A 23,675-nucleotide genomic window follows, 5' to 3' on the forward strand; every position below is an offset into this window, starting at 1 on the left:
TGTTACATTGTATCCTCTGTATCAGCAGATTACTGTATCGCGCGTCACCTGGATGAACATAGACCTCCCCTTTAAATCTATATACAATCAGCCCTTTCATGTATCCCGGATGCTAGAGATCCACCTCCTATCATCCTATCCTATTAATCGCGCTTAAAATCCGCCATAATTACACATGAATGTGAATGAATACATATTTTAATTACTCTTTAGGGCGCTGTAAAACATTCACTGAGAAAATCACCCATGAAGTCACCAAGTAATAGGCAGGAGCTAAATATAGACCGTAAAATAAGGTGACCTGCATTACCGCTCTGCACTGCTAGGTGGCGCTGGAGCGCAGCGCTGGATCATCCCCGCATTGCTCAGGAGCCGCACCCACCAGCATGGCCACGCCCTCTCCGGCTTCACCCATTGCTGTAAGCTGGGAGCCTTGCCAGGAGATGGGAACTTCCGGTGTCCACCAGTTTCCTGAGCTGCTGGCATTTAAATCCAGCTGGAAGGGGCTGATGTGCATCTGAGGGTCCAGTCCTCGGGCATCCAGCACTGGGGGGCACAAGCCATCACTCTGCACTTAAAGGGGCCTCTGCATTTTGCCTGTGACCCCCCTGATCTGCATCATTTGCATCATTGACAGATCTGGTGACACAGCAGCTCCATCCCTGGATTGTACAGACATCGCTGCTGCAGAGATTGTGAAGAATTCCTGCAATTATTTTGCACATTTTTAATTTTTTTTTTATTTTGCAAAAAAAAAATTTTTTTTGCTTGTGCCATCCCTTTAAGTAGCCCCTGCAGAGATGTTCAGCTGGCTGGGGAGCGACGACCGGAGGAAGAAGGATCCTGAAGTTTTCCAGACGGTCAGCGATGGCCTCAAGAAGCTTTACAAGAGCAAACTGCTGCCGCTGGAGGAGTACTACAAGTTCCACGAGTTCCACTCGCCCGCCCTGGAGGACGCCGACTTCGACAACAAACCCATGATCCTGCTGGTGGGACAGTACTCCACCGGGAAGACCACCTTCATCCGGTAGGTGACCGCGGAGGGGGGGCCGGGGGCATCAGGCGTCGTGTATTTATAACAAATTAGGAGAGATTTGGTGTCAATTTCCCAAAAATGAGACTTTCCCTGTTAGAAAAATGCAGATTTTTAAATATTTTTTAATTGAATGAATGGGCGACCTCCTCCGCCCCTGTCAAAGAGCATCATAATGGGGTCCGTAACTTGGTCATCCCTGCACCCCCAAACAGAAGCCTCCCCTGTCAGGTGACCCCCCTTTCCCATGGGAATTAGAGGTCCGGATCAGGTTATATCATAAAAGCTTAAAGGGGATGTCCAGGATAAGGCATACATGGCGGTTGTATTTCACATCTGTCCGTAGGTCACTTATGGTATTGCAAGACTTTTTCCATTCATTTCAAGGAGCTGTAATACCAGACACCACCTATAAGACAGGTGGGGGCGCTGTTTATGGACCAGATGAGTCTTGTTTTTATTTTATTTTTTTATGCAGGGCATCCCCTTTAATAATTTGTACAAAATCCTTCAATATCTCCGCTTGTTGTCAGTCAATGGGAACATTTTCTTTTTATATCCGGAGGCTGCACAGACTTAAAACATGTGAGAGCTGAAGGTTTGTTACAGTTGAATCCAGTCTACAGTGTCTTATTTAAAACTGCTTATCTGCTACTAGTAACAACATAACACTGGCTGCACAGAGCACAGCAGTGTGAGGACATGTCCCCAGTACAATCCTGGGATAAAAATCTATATATCACAGTCCTGCTGCTACTAACACCATACACAAAGGTCTGGTTACACATCTCTCCAGGGACAATACATAACACTGGCTGCAGGGAGCACAGAGCACAGCAGTGTGAGGTCTGGTTACACATCTCTCCAGGGACAATACCTAACACTGGCTGCAGTACAGAGCAGAGCAGTGTGAGGACACTCCCCACTGCACTAGGAGGAGCTACAATCCTGGAATATAAATCTATATATCACAGTCCTGCTGCCACTAACAAAGAACACAGCGGTCTAATTACACATCTCTCCAGAGACAATACAATACAAAACACTGGCTACAGTACAGAGCACAGCAGTGTGAGGACACACCCCCAGTGCACTTGAAGAAGCTACTATCCTGGAATATAAATCCGTATTTCACACTTTGTTTCCTGAACTGGTACACTGTAGCAAACTATCAGGGCAGGAGGAAGATATGTTATTAGATTTCTGACATAGTCTTGTGTTGTGTCTGATTTCTATTAACGGAAATATCTGAGCAGCCCTGAATGGGTTAATTCTCTGTATATAGTGTATATATGTACAGTGTTAGGTTTTTTTTTGTGTTTGAGAAGACTGGATACAATTGTAACAAATCCCTAGATGTGAGATGTATTTGGTTACAATGGGTTTTCATCAGGTTTTTGTTAACTGACAGCAAGCAGAGGTCTTGATACAATTATAAGAAATTAAAGTACGAAGTGAATTGCTGAGGGTTTTGTGGTAGTTACTATTTAACCCTATAAAACCCACATTTATTTTCTGCAAAACCTCAGGAATGTCACACAGGACGCCGCACGTGTCTTAAAGGGGATGTCCAGTAATTCTGATCTGTCATTGAGAATTGTTTTCTGGTGACAAATAATAGAATGCAAAGTTTTTCTGGAGATTGGACCCCTTTTGTCAATGTCTATTGTATCAGATTTCTAGTAATGAGGGTCCGGTCTCTTTACTTCCCTTTCATTGAGATCACAGGCTTTACCTCTGTCTATGATGTGTATGTTGTCAGAGTGTTACAGGATTTCCTTAAAGGGATTCTCTATAATCTTCCTCTATCCATAGAATAGATCATTAATAGGAGATGAGTTGATTGACACCAATCTGTCTGTTGACAGATCTGTCTACTTCTCCATGTTTAAAGGGATATGTCAGCAGTATAAAGCATGGAGACCGCATGCAGCCAATGTGTGATCATACCTTTGTGTATGGTGTTAGTAGGACTGTGCAGCAATTAATTGCAGGAAGTACAGAGCACAGCAGTGTGAGGACCCCCCCTCCCCAGTGCAATCCTGGACCATAAATCCATATATAAGCAAAGGTCTTATTACACATCTCTCCAGGGTCAATACCAGATCTTGGCTGCAGAGAGCACAGCAGTGTGAGGACCCTCAGTGCACTTGGAGAAGCCACAATTCTGGAATATAATTCCATATATCACAGTCCTGCTGCTACTAACATACACAAAGGTGTGGTTACAATTCTCTCCAGGGACAATACCTATCAATGGCTTCAGAGAGCACAGAGCACAGCAGTGTAAGGACACAACCCCAGTGTACTTGCTGACGCTACAATCCTGGGATATAAATCCCTATTTTACAGTTTTGCTGCTTCCAATACCATACACAAAGGTCTGATTGCACATCTCTCCAGGGACAATACATATCACTGGCTGCAGAGAGCGCAGCAGTGTGAGGACACACGCCCAGTACACTTGGAGAACTTTCAAACATGGATTATAAATCCATATATCACAGTCCTGCTGCAACTAACAACATACACAAAGGTGTGATTACACATCTCTCCAGGGACAATATCTAACACTGGCTGCAGAGAGCACAGAGCACAGCAGTGTGAGGTCTGATTACATATCTCTCCAGGGACAATATCTAACACTGGCTGCAGAGAGCACAGAGCACAGCAGTGTGAGGATATGCTCCCAATACAATCCTGAAATATAAATCCATATATCACAGTCCTGCTGCTACTAACAACACACACAAAGGTCTGATTACACATCTCTCCAAGGACAATACATAACACTGGCTGCAGAGAGCACAGAGCACAGCAGTGTGAGGTCTGATTACATATCTCTCCAGGGACAATACATAACACTGGCTGCAGAGAGCACAGAGCACAGCAGTGTGAGGTCTGATTACACATCTCTCCAGAGACAATACATAACACTGGCTGCAGAGAGCACAGAGCACAGCAGTGTGAGGTCTGATTACTCATCTCTCCAGGTACAATACATAACACTGGCTGCAGAGAGCACAGCAGTGTGAGGTCTGATTACACATCTCTCCAGGGACAATACATAACACTGGCTGCACAGAGCACAGAGCACAGCAGTGTGAGGTCTGATTACACATCTCTCCAGGTACAATACATAACACTGGCTGCAGAGAGCACAGCAGTGTGAGGTCTGATTACACATCTCTCCAGGGACAATACATAACACTGGCTGCACAGAGCACAGAGCACAGCAGTGTGAGGTCTGATTACACATCTATCCAGGGACAATACATAACACTGGCTACAGAGAGCACAGCAGTGTGAGGTCTGATTACACATCTCTCCAGGGACAATACATAACACTGGCTGCACAGAGCACAGAGCACAGCAGTGTGAGGTATGATTACACATCTCTCCAGGGACAATACATAACACTGGCTGCACAGAGCACAGAGCACAGCAGTGTGAGGTCTGATTACACATCTCTCCAGGGACAATACATAACACTGGCTGCAGTCTGTATGGTCACACCTGCTGACAGGTTCCCTTCAAATATTGTATACCTGTGCCTACGATGTCTGGCCTGTGGAACTGGGATGTACAAGATATCGGCCATATTGGTAATGTAGCGTCCGCTGAGTCCTGCAGCCCCGGTATAGGAAGTATAAGACCCCGATCCAAAGTTGACCCCACACGTCATAGATCCGGGTGATGCTGGGGAACAGCCGCCATATTGGTTGTCCCTCTGCTTTCCCCTTAGTCACATCTCTGCCTCATTTTCCTATTTTTGGCCTCTGATAATTGTCTCCGGAGGGAAATCTGTCCCCGCAGCAGCAGGATGAGATCTAATAACTTTCCAGATCCGTCAGATTAACTCAATTATCAGTCTCCGAGGTTATTTCATGGATTTCTTGTTCCATAAGAAGTCGTCGAAAGATCATGGAGCTGCTGAGCAGTGGAGTTCAGTCTAGTGCTCGCAGTTATCAGCCAGGCGGGGACTGTAAGTAATGTCCTATATATAGAGCGAGATGTCTGCATCATGTGGCTCCCGCAGTATTATATACATTGTATCACTATATGATTGAAATGTTACCGTCCCTTTAAGGCGGCGGCCATTAAGAACCTTTTCCCACATCGGAGGGGAAGTGATAAATTATACATGAGAGGGATAATGGGGTCTTAATAGACTTCGGACCCTAAATTATTGATGGGAGGCATTGGGTGAGCCTGGGAGGCAGTGGCCTAAGGTGAGAGGGTGTGAGTCATGTTAGGAACGGTATCCCTTTAAATTTTGGATTTTCTGTTGTGCTGAAGCCTTATGGGGCCCCTCTGTTGTGGCACAGTCTTGGGAGCACCATATGGGGCCACTAACAGGACGTAATAGATCTCCATGTAACCAATCCGTGTATCCAAATGCTAATTTAAAGGGGTCCTCCTGACCTGGTCTCCGCCCCTTTAAATGATTCCTGCTGCCTTAGTTATCAGAGCTGCATCACTCAGTGCAGAGGTCAGAGGTTATTGGCTCCGCCTTCCGGTTAACCCCTTCCACCCTGGAGTCAATATGGCTGTGTAAGCAGTCCGAGCTCTGCTGGGTCGGGAATGTCTCTGCTATGTCATTGTTCACATGAAGCAGATTTCTGCCACTAAAGATCCCGGTCATACATCTGAACATACAGGGGTTCTGCAGATCCCATTCTTTTATTCTTTAAAGGGAACCTGTCAGCAGATGTGACAGTACAAACTGCAGCCAGTGTTCTGTATTGTCCCTGCAGAGATGTGTAATCAGACATTTGTGTATGCTGTTAGGAGAAGCAGGACTGTGATTTATGGATTTATATTCCTCCAGGAGTATAGCTCTCCAAATGCACTGGGTATGTGTCCTCACACTGCTGAGCTCTCTGCAGCCAGTGTTGGATATTGTCCCTGGAGAGATGTGTAATCAGACCTTTGTGTAGGTTGTAGGTAGCAGCAGGACTGTGATATAAGGATTTATATTCCAGGATTGTAGCTTTTCTAAGCAAACTGGGATGTTTCCTCACACTGCTGTGATGTTACTTCTCCGCTTTGACTTGCTCCACATCCCCTCTAATGTAGCTGGCTTCTGGTTAATTACTACAGCAGTCCCTCAAAGGAGAGGGGAGGAGCTGTGGAGCAATGCAATGTAGAGAGATAAGAGCACAGCAGGGTGAGGACATAACCCCAGCTCAATATTTGGAATATAAATACTAACAACATACACAAAGTTATGATTACACATTTTTCCAGGGACAATACATAATAATGGCTGCGGAGAGCACAGATCACAGCAGTGTGAGGTTACACCCCCAGTGCAATCCTGCTATGTAAATCCATAAATCCCAGTCCAGTTGCTACTAATCACACACACAGGTATAATTCCACTTGTCTCCAGGAATACCTAACACTGACTGCACAGAGCACAGCAGTGTGCGGACATGCTTCCAGTGCACATCAAGTAGCTACAATCCTGAAATATAAATCACAGTCCTGCTGCTACTAACGGCACACAAAGAGGTCTAATTGCACAACTCTCCAGGGACATAACACTGGGTGCAGTCTGTATGGTCACACCTGCTGACAGGTTCCCTTTGATGAAGAGGGGGAGCAGTAGATCCAGAGGATGGAGGGTAAATCATAGCGGCGTCCTGCACTCTCTCACCGGATCACGGGTGCGGCTGATTTTGGCAGTGAAAATGTAAAACAAAGTATTTGCCAAAATAACGGCGCCCCGGGCTATAGCCGCGCTGTATAGTTAACCTCCGCCTGTCGTGTTTACACTACTGGGAAAGTTGGGTGACGACTGCGGCTCCTTGGCCTCGGCTGCCGTGCCCCAAACCCTTCAGCGAAACCCAATGGACCCCAGTATAAGTCTATGGGGTCTGACAGGGGCCACTTGCCAGGGTCTGCTGTGTCGCCGTCATTGCTCTGATGTGAACAGAACTTGGTGTTTGTCACCCAGCTTTTCCAGAATCCTGAATGGAATATTCCGCAGGCCAGTCTGTCGCAGCTTGTGTAGAACCAGAGCAGAATTGGCGCTCCCCTCCATCCTGTGTGTCATCCACAGACTTGTCTGTAATTATACGTGGCTGATAACCGCGGCGGGCGACATGTAGTAACGTCTCATTGGCGATGATAACGTGAGGGGTCACGTGTATAATTAATGAGAACCCGCTGCAGACCTGGAGTGATCACTGGCGGCCTAAAATAAGGAGGGGATAGGGAACAGAAATCTCTGCGTCACATAGAACCTTTATATAGAAGTGGCTGATCAGAGAACAATAACTTCTGTTATTATGTTCAGCATATAATTGGGTGCACTGCCCCTTTAAGGGGGTTGGGGTTCTATGTTGGTCACATGCAGGTACAGGTGTATGGGAAGACGCCAGCTTTAATGTGTTCACCTGATGGGGCGCTGGGGGCTTGTATCCTCACACTGGAGAAGCTTTGTGACAATGTGTCGGTTTATGGGATCAGAGTTGCAAAATCGCTTAATTGAGGTGAAGACAATGGGCGTGGCTTGTTCTCAATATGAGGAAACTGACTCTGTTGCTTTTCCCTCCTCAGGTATCTCCTGGAGCAGGACTTTCCCGGGATGAGGATCGGGCCGGAGCCCACCACCGATTCCTTCATTGCTGTGATGCAGGGGGATGTCGAAGGCGTTATTCCCGGAAATGCCCTTGTGGTGGACCCCAAAAAACCTTTCCGTAAACTGAACGCCTTTGGAAATGCCTTTCTGAACAGGTAAGTTTTATCCTATACATGTAAAGTGAAAAGTTTCATCCTGCAGCTCTTCCTCCCCTCTCACAGCTTAAAATCTCAGAGTTGAAAACAGATGATACAGCTTCATCTCCCTCTCTACTGTGTTACTCTTCCTCCATTTTAGCTTTAGCCCCCCCATTACAGTCTGGGGACCTATTACAGACACCTCAGTTCTCATCTACCTTTTCCCAGAAGCTCTTCCTCCCCCTCTGACAGCGCACATACACAACAGGAAACAATAATGCAGCTTCATCTCCATCCTCCCCCGCCCAGTTTACTGTCCGTGGCATCAGTTAAGTTACCTATGGATCTCTCCCGCTCCATCTCCCCTCTCGCAGCATGCAATCTCAGATAGAGAGTGTGACTGAACACATTACATTGATCATTGATTTTTCACCCAGCTGATCCTCCTCCCCTCTCGCAGCATGCAGTTTGAAACTCCAGCTTCATCTCCCTGTTCCCTTTTGATGATGAATAGGTTTGGCCCCAGTTCAGCTTCATCGATGTAAAACTGTGACGCATCTTTCAGTTCTTGACTGCCATCACCCAGCTGCGCCTCCTCCCCTCACAGCGCACTGTCTCTCAGACAGTAGAGGAGACTGATACTGCAGCTTCATCTCCCTCCTCCTATCACAGTCTGTTGGTCCTAGTTCAGCTTATAGATGTGACCTATCTCTCAGTTCTCGGTGTTATTCCTATGGCTCTAGGAGTTGGGGCGATCCGCTGGCCTCTGCTCAGTATTCACACTGCAGTAATGCTCTTCCAGGAACTCCAGGCAATGTGAGATCAGGAGCTGAGAGCTTAAAAGCAAAATCTCCGCTCCCCGGGGGCTGATTGTTCTGTAACCAGAGATATGTGATGGAGGCTGCAGGGTGATGGGGCGATGCTCCCGGGGACGCCAGAGATCCTGCTCTGTAATGATGCAAGTGTTACAGCTGAAGTGTTATACAGAACCTTGTGGTCTGACCCCCTACTACCATGACATGGCACGACCCTAGGGGCGGTGCAGGGCCACCAGGGTATGACCTAGGGAACACGTCAGGGCTACAATGGCACGACCCGGGGAGCACTGCAGGGCCACCATGACATGACTCAGGGAACGCGTATGACCCTGGGACAGGCTGCAGGGCTAATATAATACGGGTCGCGGTGCAGGGCCACCATGGCATGACCCGGGGAGCGGTGCAGGGCCACCATGGCATGACCCGGGCGCGGTGCAGGGCCACCATGGCATGACCCGGGGAACGTGTATGACCCTGGGACAGGCTGCAGGGCTAATATAATCCAGGGCGCGGTGCAGGGCCACCATGGCATGACCCGGGGCGCGGTGCAGGGCCACCATGGCATGACCCGGGGCGCGGTGCAGGGCCACCATGGCATGACCCGGGGCGCGGTGCAGGGCCACCATGGCATGACCCGGGGCGCGGTGCAGGGCCACCATGGCATGACCCGGGGAACGTGTATGACCCTGGGACAGGCTGCAGGGCTAATATAATCCAGGGCGCGGTGCAGGGCCACCATGGCATGACCCGGGGCGCGGTGCAGGGCCACCATGGCATGACCCGGGGCGCGGTGCAGGGCCACCATGGCATGACCCGGGGCGCGGTGCAGGGCCACCATGGCATGACCCGGGGCGCGGTGCAGGGCCACCATGGCATGACCCGGGGAACGTGTATGACCCTGGGACAGGCTGCAGGGCTAATATAATCCAGGGCGCGGTGCAGGGCCACCATGGCATGACCCGGGGCGCGGTGCAGGGCCACCATGGCATGACCCGGGGCGCGGTGCAGGGCCACCATGGCATGACCTGGGGAACGTGTATGACCCTGGGACAGGCTGCAGGGCTAATATGATCCAGGGCGCTCTGCAGGGCTACCATGACATGACCCGGGGGGGGGGGCTGCAGTGGTATCCTGGCATGACTGGGTATGCTGCAGATCTCCTATGGCATGACCCAGGCACAGTGAGGAGCTTCATACAGTCACTGCGGCTCATCATAGCATGACGTGGGCACACTCTGGAGCTTTCATGGCACCAGCTGTAGATATCGGATCAGGTCCAGTCTCTGCTGCGGGAAGGAATCTGGGCAGTGGCCGAGGTGTGAATTGTCACAGCCGCCTCCTGATGATCAGACATTGAGGTGTGAGCTCAGGTCCTGATGCGGCCGATCTCTCGCTGACATGACAGGAATGTATGGGGTTTAGGCTCTAATTACCTGCTGAGTAATGGCCGAGCGGGTCTGATGGGTGTAGTTGTTATTATTCCTGATGTCTTGTAACAGAAGCCTGTTGTATATGTAGTCTGTATCTCCTATGTGGATCTATATGTCTCCATGGTAACAGACTACAGCAGGGCCCTGTGTAGTCTGACCCTGTGGGCTGTGTATTAGGATTCCTTCAGATCTGTCACATATTTCCTATTATTAGAGGGAAATCACTAGGGAAGTGATTTGCAGTCACAATTGAGATGCACGAGAGCTGCGTACACTAAACGGCAGAATTTTTTTTTTGTTGTTATTAGCGCAATAGAAATTGTTACAGAAATCCTCACACCCTCCTCCTGGACTGGATCCTGGGAGAGTTGGTTGGATACTTTGTATATGTTCCAAAATAGGCAGAATAAGAATCTACAGTAATTCTAAGTATTTTCATAAAGGGTTGGGCCAGGATTACAAAAACATGGCTGATTTCTTTTATAAACAGCGCCACATCTGTGCAGAGGTCGTATGTGGTATTGCAGCTCATCTCTATTGATATTGATGACTCGGTTATATCATATGGGGGCGCTGTTTTTGCCTGTTCCTGGATGTTGAGGTGGAGGTGTCCGTCTGTCCCACGCTCCACCTCTTCTGTCATTGCTCACACTCGGCCGGTGTTTGTGGATACTTTCACTCCGTGTGTGACCGTGTTTGTCCAGGACTTGACATGTGACACGTTGTAGGAAGGTGCCGTCTCATAGAACGATGATGTCATGGGAAAGTTCTGGCAGGATCCGTCAGCGGCCGGCGGGTTCTGGTGCACTGGAGCGTTATACAACGTGTCCTGTGCCAGGGAGGGATCACATGAGAGCGCTGCTGAAATGCTCTGTGCTGCTGGGGTAATCTTAACTAGCTTCATTACACTTACTGACCTCCTACAAGATCAGAACACGCCAGGGCTGCGCTCCTCTGTGCTGCTGTGGCAGTCCCCCCAGTATTTTCATTTCATTTAGCAGTCCATCACTCCTGAAATACTCTGTGCTTCTGTTCTGCTCTCTCTATGTAGTCCCACCGAACACTGTAATACAGTCCCTGTCACATATAGCCTTGTCCTCGTATCCGTGTACTAATCGCAGTGGTGTAAAAGATATATCCTTAAATACTCTGTGCTGCAGGAAGCAACCTGGTTATTCAATATTTCCCTAACCTTCCACAACATTAAAACAATTCTCTTCTAAAATACTCTGCGCTGCTGAGGACCCATTTTAGCCACTATGTAATTATCCACTCTTCTCTCCTGAAATACTCTGTGCTGCTGGGAATAACCGGCTCCCTTCACAGACTTCCATAATGCACTTCTAAAACACACTGGGGCACATTTACTTACCCATCCATTTGCGTTCCCCGATCCGGAATGCACATCTGCCGCAATTCAAGAAGATTGTGCCCCCGATATCCTGCATGTGTCGCTTCCCCGCTCAGGTCCCCGGAGTTCACCTTCTTCTTCCTGGTGCATGTAAGTGCATTGTCTGTGTATAATGTGCTGTGCGGAGAGTCACTAAGATCGTGCTCCCGATATCCGGCATGTGTCGCTTCCCCGCTCAGGTCCCTGGAGTTCACCTTCTTCTTCCTGGTGCATGTAAGTGCATTGTCCGTGTATAATGCGCTGTGCGGGGAGTCACTAAGATCCTGCGCCTGATATCCTGCATGTGTCGCTTCCCCGCTCAGGTTCCCGGAGTTCACCTTCTTCTTCCTGGTGCATGTAAGTGCATTGTCCGTGTATAATGCGCTGTGCGGGGAGTCACTAAGATCCTGCGCCTGATATCCTGCATGTGTCGCTTCCCCGCTCAGGTCCCCGGAGTTCACCTTCTTCTTCCTGGTGCATGTAAGTGCATTGTCCGTGTATAATGCGCTGTGCGGGGAGTCACTAAGATCGTGCCCCCGATATCCTGCATGTGTCGCTTCCCCGCTCAGGTCCCCGGAGTTCACCTTCTTCTTCCTGGTGCATGTAAGTGTATTGTCTGTGTATAATGCGCTGTGCGGGGAGTCACTAAGATCCTGCGCCCGATATCCTGCATGTGTCGCTTCCCCGCTCAGGTCCCCGGAGTTCACCTTCTTCTTCCCGGTGCATGTAAGTGCATTGTCCGTGTATAATGCGCTGTGCGGGGAGTCACTAAGATCGTGCGCCCGATATCCTGCATGTGTCGCTTCCCCGCTCAGGTCCCCGGAGTTCACCTTCTTCTTCCTGGTGCATGTAAGTGCATTGTCCGTGTATAATGCGCTGTGCGGGGAGTCACTAAGATCGTGGGCCCGATATCCTGCATGTGTCGCTTCCCCGCTCAGGTCCCCGGAGTTCACCTTCTTCCTGGTGCATTGTCTTGCGACACAAATCGAAAGTTAAATCCCATGCTCTGTCCGATCGTCCAAAAGCCCACCCCCCCGATTTGTGTTGCATGAAAGCCGGCGCCAATGCAACACAATCCCCTTCTAAATCCCTGTCCCGGCGGCGCGATCCCCGAAAAGTCGGAAGACCAGACGGAAATGCGGCTGCAGGACCCTTAGTAAATAAGCCCCACTGTGCTGCTGCGGGACATTTTTTTTTTTCACATGACCCATCTAGTCCTTTGCTGAAATACTCTGTGCTGCTGGGAGAATTTTTCTCTTTTCAAAGTAACATTGCTTTCCTCTCTGTTGTACAGGTTCGTGTGCGCGCAGCTTCCTAACCCGGTCCTGGAGAGCATCAGCGTCATCGACACCCCCGGGATCCTGTCCGGAGAGAAGCAGAGGATTAGCAGAGGTGAGGGGCTCACACTCGTATCTATGAGGATATAGACACACAGGGGGCTGGTTTTACCATCATATAATGAGATGTTTAATGTCCCAATTCCTCATAATTTACAAGATCTCTGCTTGCCCCCAGTGAATAGAAACCTTGTAGTTTTACAGATTTCTGAAGTATTTGTCGCCCTTTCCGACACATCAAGGTCGTGCTAATAGCAGAGTGGAGCCCGGACACTACATTTCCTACTAATATTTGGCTTATTCAGAATCCAGGATCTGATTGTTACTCAGTGAGGGGTTGGTTTGTTACAATGTATTGGTGCCAGTAGGAGTTGCCTGGTTTGTTACAATGTATCATGTCGGTGAGACTGGAAAGGTTCGGAACTGATAGCTCAGGGCTCCAAATAAAAGAGATTCTGTGCTGCTGTTGTGTTTGCTCCTCATACTGATACACTGTAACAGAACGTTAGACATAATTGCATAATAATAATCATTTATTTATTTACATCATATTCTGCAGCTTTACAAACCATAGGGGACATATAATATTACATTATAAAGTACAAACAGTCATACGGAAATATAGGAGGGAGGGGCCTGATCACGAGCTTACAGTCTATGAGGAGTGACACAAGAGCTTACAGTCTATGAGGATGAGGGGGTGACACAAGAGCTTACAGTCTATGAGGATGAGGGGGTGACACAAGAGCTTACAGTCTATGAGGATGAGGGGGGACACAAGAGCTTACAGTCTATGAGGATGAGGGGGGACACAAGAGCTTACGGTCTATGAGGATGAGGGGGGACACAAGAGCTTACGGTCTATGAGGATGAGGGGGTGACACAAGAGCTTACAGTCTATGAGGATGAGGGAGGGACACAAGAGCTTACAGTCTATGGGGATGAGGGGGTGACACAAGAGCTTACAGTCTATGGGGATGAGGGGGTGACACAAGAGCTTACAGTCTATGAGGATGGGGGGGTGACACAAGAGCTTACAGTCTATGAGGATGAGGGAACACAAGAGCTTAAAGTCTATGCGGATGAGGAGGTGATACAAGAGCTTACAGTCTATGAGGATGAGGGGGTGACACAAGAGCTTACAGTCTATGAGGATGAGGCGATGACACAAGAGCTTACAGTCTATGAGGATGAGGGGTGACACAAGAGCTTACAGTCTATGGGGATGAGGGGGTGACACAAGAGCTTACAGTCTATGGGGATGAGGGGGGGACACAAGAGCTTACAGTCTATGAGGATGAGGGAGTGACACAAGAGCTTACAGTCTATGAGGATGAAGGGGTGACACAAGAGCTTACAGTCTATGAGGATGAGGAGATGACACAAGAGCTCACAGTCTATGAGGATGAGGGGGGACACAACAGGTAAAACATAAAATCCACTAATAACAGAACAGCTCTTGCCCTGGTACCTGGGTGACCACCCAGCCCCCCCTGTGACTGCATTGTCTCCCTGTGTTCGCTGCCCCCTATACACTGTGGTGATGATACCAGCTGCTGCCAGGGCTCATTAGACAGTGAGACAGCGCAGTGTGATGTAACCCAGGCGGCAGAGCTGGCACCGCACACTGGCAGCAACACTCCTATCCTGTAGTAACCCAGAGACTGTACAGCATCACAGTGCAGAGCAGCAAGCGGACAGGACAGCAGATCTGTGCCCCTGGGTGGACAGTCACTGTCAGAGCCTGGGTGCCGCACATGACTCTGGATGCCAGGGCCTGGGTGCCGCACGTGACTCTGGATGCCAGGGCCTGGGTGCCGCACGTGACTCTGGATGCCAGGGCCTGGGTGCCGCACATGACTCTGGATGCCAGGGCCTGGGTGCCGCACGTGATTCTGGATGCCAGGACCTAGGGCACCGCTCATCACACTGGATGCCTGGGTAATGGACACAACAACTGGATTCCTGGACTTCGCTCCCCAGGAGTGTTGAGTCCATACCAAACTTTGTGAATTTGGATCCTTTTATTGGAAATTTGGGTCTGGGTACTAAACCCGAATTTTCAAATTTTAACAGGTCCACTTATCACTACTCCCCAGGATTTGATCTCTAATATACAGCCCTGGGATTCCCATGCTCTTATTTCTGCAGCCTCCAGTCCCCATTCCACATAGAATAAAGTCTAATAACCGCAGAACATATGGGGTATCTTCCTGGAGTTCTGGGGGGTCTTCTTTTTCTGGGCCTACAAGAACTTTGCAGGACATAGTTGGACTAGATGGTCTAATGCATAGGTGTCCGTAAACCTTTTGGCACATTGGTGGATTCCAATACTAATTGAATATGGAGTATTGATCCACATCTTGGTCCATACCACTTTAGCAAGAAGCGGGGGCGATATGGGCCCCGACTAATAGAGACCTGGGAATATTCCTGGTACTGTAGGTTATACTGGGGTTATATGTGATGCTGCATCACCGGATCTATTGCTTGGGTCCAATCCGAGGTTTTATCTTCCGGACACGGCGACATGCAGCGGCTGCTTTATCTAAAACCTACAACCACCTCCGTCCCTTCCTGAGGACATGGAGGACCTGACCTACACATGGGTCTGTCATGGGGATGCCAGGGGTCCCTCCGGGGGTTGTCATCATCATCGAGGCCGCTGCTTCCTTATCATCAAGTCTGCAAAATTCCTGAAAAATAGTTGTGTCCTTGTGCTACGAAGAAATTGTCTGGATCATCCAAAGTCAAATGAATTTTCCCATTTATTAAAAACCACAGATGACATTAATAAGCCTCAGACCTGAAGCTGTCGCCGTCCGTGCAGGAAGTGTCTGCGGAAGCTGATCTCCTCCCCGGGCGCTGAGACTCGTGTAGACTCTACAGATTATTACATGTAAATCTCTGATCTGCATCCACAACCTGTCCCTAAGCTGCAATACAACACCCATCCTGTGGTCAAGGGTGGCGCTGTCCTTGGATAATATTAAGGGTTTTCCCTAGTTTCGTGGGTTTTGGAGTCTATATTACATTGCATATAGATAATGGTGGAGGAAGCCGGTGCTTGACCCCCTATCTGGGTCCTGGTGGGGTAGTAGCTCCACACCCTGATACACATTAGATGGTTGCCAGTCACAAGTGACTCTCGGTTGTGTGATGTGACTGTGTATCGTGCTGTATAATTTACGGCCATCCCTCCATTAGAGCCGCGGTGACATGTATCACCTCTGTGTGATAGTTTACAGTAGGACCCATTACTCTCCATCATACCCCCCTGCCATGTGACCCTTCATACACACCCCTGACCCCGGGCAGTTAGTGAGGCCATGTCATGGCGTTGAGGCTCGTTGATAAATATTTCCAAGAGTGTGACATTCATTGCGGGGGCCGAGGACCTGCACACCCGGCCCTGTGCCCGTATTACATGGATGGGGTGTGACCAGAACCTGACATGGAGAACTGGTAACAATAGATCCACTCATTCTATATCCTGCAGGTTATGCCCGGGCAGGGGGCATCAGGAAATTCAGTTACCCCCATCTGATAATCTGGATCCTATTCCCAGCAAGAATAGTGAGAAACCTTCAAGAAATCCACAAGTATCCACCTACTAATATCAAAGCAGACCCCAGACCAGACTCCTATATTAATATCAGACCCCAGACCAGACCTCTATATTATTATCAGACCCCAGACCAGACCCCGATATTAATATCAGACCCCAGACCAGAGGCTTTTATTATAATCAGACCCCAGACCACTATATTAATATCAGACCCCAGACCAGAGCCCTATATTAATATCAGACCCCAGACCAGAGCCCTATATTAATATCAGACCCCAGACTCCTATATTATTATGAAACCTCAGACCAGACCCCTATATTAAGATCTAACACAAGATCTTTATAGGACCCCCGTCCACCCCATATACTAATATTAGTCTTTAGACTTCAGGCCGGACTATTAAATTACTAATAGACCCTAGATGAGACCCCTTTATTAATATCAGACCCCAGACCTCAGGAGAGACCATGTAATAATCAACCCCCTGTATTAATATTTCTGACTTTGGACTTCAGACCAGACCCCAGTATTAAAATTAGACCCCAGACCACACCCCTGTAATTAAATATCAGACCATTTTATTAAATCGGATAATAGACCAAACTTGCCAAAAAAATAAAGACCCCAATCCACATCTGTTTTCCCCTCTGATATATAAGTACTAACCTGTAAGTCCTGCGAGTAATGGCCAATGCCGGGTTACTGCAGCTCCTCTGTGACCGCAGCAGTATGTAGTAAGTACTTGGACCCCTACTTAATTTTTGTCAATATTCTAAGAACTTTCCAAAGTTTTATTATTGAATTAATAGAAATCCAGGAAATCTGCTGCTCCCGCTCCTCCTCCATCAGATCATTTACAGCATTAGGAGTCGGGTTATTCCGGATTTTGGTAATTCCCAGGATTTTGCTAGTAAGTGGAGGTGATCCCGGGGCTGTCAGCGCTGGGCTCAGGATATTAGTCACTATGAGGACTTTTCTCTGGAAATCTCCCCCTCCTGTCACACCTCGGTGAATAAGACCTTGTCACCCACTGTCACCCACGTTACTATAGGTAGTAATCCCGGACCGCTCATTGGGGTTTATCACCCTAGACATAACTTTCCATGGGGCCCCAGAAGCAGATAAGACCCCCATGGGCCCTGGTCTGTAGGAATATTATGGCCCCTACAATTCTGGAGTCACTTCCTACAACTGGTACTAGAAGCTTCTTGGGGAATGGAGGAGGAATCCCTTCTGCTGCTTTTGATCTGTGGTGTCAGGACCTTAGGAGGACCTTCAAAGGTCCTGAAATGGCTCTTGTGCACATGTTTATTTAGAGAAGGAACAGTTGTAAAAAGGTTTCACAGGTCAAGGTTCTCAGTTTAGCATTTGGTAGAAGGCTTGGGCCCCGGGCTACCACCTAAACATCCTATATTATAATCTGCTACTGTCCAGAAGAACCAAATCTGTACTCAAAGTGAGATATTGCACCTAAACCAATATGACCTCTACCCCCCCCCCCATATCTTAGTCCTAGAGACTGTGAGACCCCATTACTCTACGCTCTGCTGCATTGTTGTAGATGTAGTGCGCCATGAGGCTTAGATTTGGCAGATGAATGAAGCAAATGCTGCAGTCAGAGATGAAGAGATAACCTATGGCTAGAGTAGAATTTTATAGGGCGGTATTATAAAGGGAACCCGTCAGCAGGTGTGAACATAGAGACTGCAGATATTCTCCCTGGAGAAATGTGGAATCAGACCGCTAACCAGGACTGTGAGATATGGATTTATATTCCAGGGGTGTACTTGGGGCATATCCTCACACTGCTGTGCTCCCTGCAGACAGTGTCATGTATTGTCCCTGGAGAGATGTGTAATCACATCTCTTGTTAGTAACAGCAGGACTGGATGATATTCCTGGATTGCGGCTTCTCCAAGTGCACTGGGGGTGTGTCCTCACACTGCTGCACTCTGCGCAACCTGCAGTCATTGTTGGGCGCGGTCTTTGGCAGTATGGTGTATTTTTGAAATCTGAACACCGTGGGTCTGTTAAAGCCCAAAAAGCACTAGAAGAGTCTTTTTTTTTTTTTTTATAAAATGTTACAGAAGTCATTCAAAGTAGGTCTAAAGTTCTGTGGATAAGTTCAGTGCACAGAGCTAGGAGCACAGCAGTGTGAGGACACGCCCCCAGTGCACTTGGAGAAGCTACAATGCTGGAATATAAATCCATATATCACAGTCTGCTGCTACTAACAAAATACACAAAGGTCTGATTACACATCTCTCCAGAGACAATACATAACACTGGCTGCACAGAGCACAGAGCACAGCAGTGTGAGGTCTGATTACACATTTCCCCAGGGACAATACATAACACTGGCTGCAGAGAGCACAGAGCACAGCAGTGTGAGGTCTGATAACACATCTCTCCAGGGACAATACATAACACTGGCTGCAGAGAGCACAGAGCACAGCAGTGTGAGGTCTGATTACACATCTCTCCAGGGACAATACATAACACTGGCTGCAGAGAGCACAGAGCACAGCAGTGTGAGGTCTGATTACACATCTCTCCAGGGACAATACATAACACTGGCTGCAGAGAGCACAGAGCACAGCAGTGTGAGGTCTGATTACACATCTCTCCAGGGACAATACATAACACTGGCTGCAGAGAGCACAGAGCACAGCAGTGTGAGGTCTGATTACACATCTCTCCAGGGACAGTACATAACACTGGCTGCAGCATGTATGGTCGGACCTGCTGACAGGTTCTCATTCCTGATAAGTCGCCTAAAAAACTTTTGGTGTTTTTTTTTTTTTTTTTTTTCTTTTATCTCTTTGAGATCGCTGTATCCGGAGATGGTTCCTCTGCTGTAGTTGGACTGTGAGTTTGGTGCTGGGCAGCGCTGTGTAAGTTTCCACTGGTTCGGGTCACCCCCGGTGCTGAAAGTGGAATGAGCTGATGAATTATAGATGTGTGTTCGGCCTCAGCTGTGTTTTCCTTCTCCAGCCGCTCTGCAGAGTGTCCGGGCCGCTGCCTCTGATGTCCCGGCTCCTGCTGAGTCAGCACGCTGTGTGCAAAGGGGAAGGGTTAGCATAGTGTAGTGCCCCCTACTGACAGGGCAGGTATAGTGTAAAGGCCAGGGACCTCTATTAAACAGCGGTCCTTAAAGGGATTGTGCATTTTTATCCAGCCACTTTTCCTATAATAAGGATACGAGGAGGTAAGTAAGGATGATCGGTCCCCATTCTCCTGATTTTAAATTAAAAATACCCCTCTAAAAGGAGACTGTCAGCAGGTGTGACCATGTAGACTGCAGCCAGTGTTATGTATTGTCCCTGGAGAGATGTGTAATCAGACCTTTGTGTTTGTTGTTAGTAGCAGCAGGACTGTGATATGTGGATTTAAATTCCATGATTATACTGGCAGCATGCCCTCACACTGCTGTGCCCTGTGCTCTGTGCAGGTGTTGTTTGGTATTCTACCTGGAGAGATGTGTAAACAGGCCTTTGTGTTTGTTGTTAGTAGCACCAGAACTGTAAAGTATGGATTTATCTTCCACAATTATACTGGGGCTTTGTTCTCACACTGCTGTGCCCTGTGCTGCCTGCATTTATTGCCTCTGGTTGAACACTACAACAGTCATTCAGAGCATGATTGAGGGGTTGATTGGGGCATTTCATTACAAGGATACACTTTCAGTCCTGATCACAGTCCTGCTGCTACTAACAACAATCACAAATGTGTGATTGCACATTTCTCCAGGGACAGTTCCTAACACTGGCTGCAGAGAGCACAGAGCATTGCAGTGTAAGGACTCGGCCCTTGTTCACTTGGAGAAGATATAATCCTGGAAAATGAATCCATATATCACAGTCCTGCTGCTACTAACAACATATACAAATGTCTGATTACACATCTCCCCAGGGACAATACCTAACACCAGGTGCAGAGAGCACAGAGAACTGCAGTGTAAGGACGCAGCCCTGGAAAATGAATCCATACATCACAGTCCTGCTGCTACTAACAACATACACAAATGTCTGATTACACATCTCCCCAGGGACAATAGCTAACACGAGGTGCAGAGAGCACAGCAGTGTGAGGACACACCCCCAGTGCGCTTGGTTTTGCTACAATCCTGGAATATTAATCCATATATCACAGTTCTGCTGCTACTAAAAGGTCTGATTGCACATATCTCCAGGGACAATACCTAACCCTGGCTGCAGTCTGTATGGTCACACCTGCTGACGGGTTCCTCCAGGATGGAGCAGGTGTCTGTGTTGTGTTATGCTTCATGTCTTTTCTCTCTCGTGTGTTTATTCCCGTACAGCGCAGCAGGACAGTGGTTATAGCGATCTGCGCCGGTGCCTTTACGGAGGTATTGAAACGCGCCAGAGCTTATGCACTAAAACAAACCCACACGGATTCGGCTTCGTCCTGCATGAATAATTCATTCTCTTAACTGCTCTGACAACGTAACATTCGCAGTAACCGCTGCTGAGCATTCGCTACAATGTACAAGCGCCGCGGGGCACTTTGCATTGGATCAGTTACTGACACGATGGTGATTTGTAGATTTTATTATGTATGTTATATGAATACAATATTTGTTATAGTAAAAACCTTTTGGCGTTGTTCAGACTACATGATAATTTCCTTTTTAAAGGGAACCTGTAACCAGGGACCTCATTTTCACTAAAGACAGATTGTAAAAGCCCATGACACCTGCAGTGCACATCGGCCTCTCTGCCTTTACTAAGCATTTGCATTACTATATAATTGTGTGTTACAACTTACTCTTGCATCCTGACAAAATCCTGGGGTAGTCACAGGGGTTGGGCTTTGGTTTGGATGCATTTAAAAAAAAAAAAATGTGACTTGTCTGAGCCGCAAGCTGCCTCCATCTTTGTGCTCCTGTACAGCTTGTCCCTCCCCCACTGATGTCAGGCTGACCAGGCTGTAACCTCTGAGAAGGAGCAGGAGGAGGAGCTGTACAGGAGCACAAAGGTGGGGGCCAAGCTCCGAGGAGTGAGTAACAGACAAGTCACATGTTGTTTTTTGAAATGCATCCAAACCAAAGCCCAACCCCTGTGACTACCCCAGGATTTTGTCAGGAAGCAAGATAAGGTTATAACACACAATTATATAGTAATGCAAATGCTTAGAAGAGGCAGAGAGGCCGATGTGCACTGCAGGTGTCATGGGCTTTTACAATCTGTCTTTAGTGAAAATGTGGTCCCTGGTGACAGGTTCCCTTTAAGGAGGTATTCTAAGCTGTAGGGGTCCAACACACAACTACTGGACCACAATGTCGCGTCCATCCGGTGATGCCGAGCTGCAGTACCAAGCACAGCCACTATACAAGGTACGGCGCTGTGCTTTGGTAAGCAGTAAAGAGACCACAGGGCTCATCCATACGTTGTGATCAGGAGGATGCAAGGATCCGAGATTTACTGATATTGATTACCTGTTCTAAAGATAGCTGAGCAACATTTGAACCCCTTTAAGGTTGAGTGTAGCTATTCCTTTGCCTTCCTGACCTCACCTTATACCAGTCCATATACATAACAAAATATAAAGTATCCCCCTGGTACCTGTAACACCAAACATCAAAGCCCAAACACTTCACATTCCGCCAGGAAGTCCCCGTCTCCTATTATTGTCACACAAGTAGGAAGGAAATGCCAGCTCCACCATCCTACTTACTCATAGGGTAACGGTATGAGGTTTATTCTGTAACTTGTCTCTACTTTGTCCTTATTTAACCTCTAGAGATAAACTCCTTCACCTTGTCAGGAAAATCGGGTGTTTACAAGAACAACTGCAACAAAACATCAACAATACAATAATAACAATAACATTTAGATACAATTTACTACTAATAGGGAACATGTTAGAAGTATTCACCATACAGTCTGCAACTATCGTAACTGCGGTCCCCTACTTAAGAACACCCGACTTACAGACGACCCCTAGTGACAAACAGACCTCTGGATGTTGGTAAATTACTGTACTTTAGCCCTAGGCTACAATCATCAGCTGTAGGAGTTATAAAATGTGTCTGCAATGAAGCTTTATTGTTAATTCTGGTTCCTATGACAATCCAACATTTTTGAAATCCGATTGTCACAGAGACCAAAAAAAAATCCTGGCTGGGATTACAATGATAAAATATACAGTTCCGACTTAAATACAAATTCGACATAAGAACAAACCTACAGAACTGATCTTGTACGCAACCCAGGGACTGCCTGTATTGTCCCTGGAGAGAGAAAATTCCTTTATTTATATAGCGCACACATATTCCGCAGCGATGCACAGGGTTTGTCAGATCAGTCCCTGTCCCCAATGGGGCTCACAATCTAATCATCCTACCAGTATGTATTGGAGTGTGGGAGGAAACCAGAGGAAACCCATGCAAACACGGAGAGAACATACAAAGTCTTTGCAGACGTAAACCCAGCTCCCCAGCGTTGCAAGGCTGTAATGCTAACCACTAAGGCACCGTGCTGCCCCTAGAGAGACGTGTAATCCAATCTTTGTGTATGTTGTTAGTAGCAGCAGGACTGTGACATCTAGATTTATATTCCAGCATAGTAGTGGCTTGTGTCCTCACACTGCTGTGCTTTGTTCTCTCTACACCCACTGTTCGGTATTGTCCCTGGAGAGATGAAATCAGACCATTGTGTATGTTGGCAGGTTGCGATGTGTAAACGTATCTCAGAGAAGCTACAATCTTTGATTATGAAATTGACATCTCACAATCCTGATTCTACCAAGGGCATTTCCTCACACTGCTGTTCTCTGTGCCCTCTGCATTGTGCTGCACCACAGCCTTCAGCTCTGTGTAAATGCAGGCTTTATACTACAGAAGTTACTCAGAGCACAGCAGTGTGAGGACCTCCCCCGTTTACAGGCAGATGGGTGAAGGACTTGGGTCCCCCTCTATGGGACACTTTGGGTAACCTGGGCCGAGTGTTGGGGTCTCAACACATTAAACCAGAACATTCCTGGCAATAGATAAATCTCTGACCCATTGCCCAGTCCAAGCTGTTTCCAAGTATTTTCCAGGAATTTGCTCCAAAATCTCTAACAAGGGTCAGTGGTGTGAGGAGCGTCCAATCATCCATCACCTTCCTGGGAACATCATCCGCTCCACATAGGATGTCACCTACTTCCTAAATGTGATAATCCTGATAAATATAATGTAGTGACCTCCACTCTGATTTCCCTTCGAGGGGTTAATTGGATTAGGCAACAGAGAAGCAGGAGGAGAACCCCGGAGAGGAAGCTGCGTCCCGTGACCCCACACAATGTATGGAACAGTGGCCTAATCCTGCATCAACAGCCCAGGGTGAGGGGTAATCCTGCTATGTGCTGC

At 47.9% G+C, this 23,675-nt stretch overlaps 1 protein-coding gene across 1 annotated transcript in view; it reads left to right on the forward strand.

The window, feature by feature from the left end:
• Positions 1–424: 424 nt before the first annotated feature.
• The window catches only part of EHD3 (EH domain containing 3), a 40,018-nt gene continuing 16,767 nt past the window's right edge, over positions 425–23,675 (forward strand). The window contains exons 1-3 of the mRNA XM_072139986.1: positions 425–1,027; positions 7,601–7,777; positions 12,692–12,789. Coding sequence (XP_071996087.1) covers positions 801–1,027; positions 7,601–7,777; positions 12,692–12,789 — 502 coding nt within the window. The 5' untranslated portion in view covers positions 425–800. The remainder of the gene's footprint in view (positions 1,028–7,600; positions 7,778–12,691; positions 12,790–23,675) is intronic.

Source organism: Engystomops pustulosus, chromosome 3, assembly GCF_040894005.1.
Source record: "Engystomops pustulosus chromosome 3, aEngPut4.maternal, whole genome shotgun sequence".
Lineage (NCBI taxonomy): Eukaryota > Metazoa > Chordata > Amphibia > Anura > Leptodactylidae > Engystomops > Engystomops pustulosus.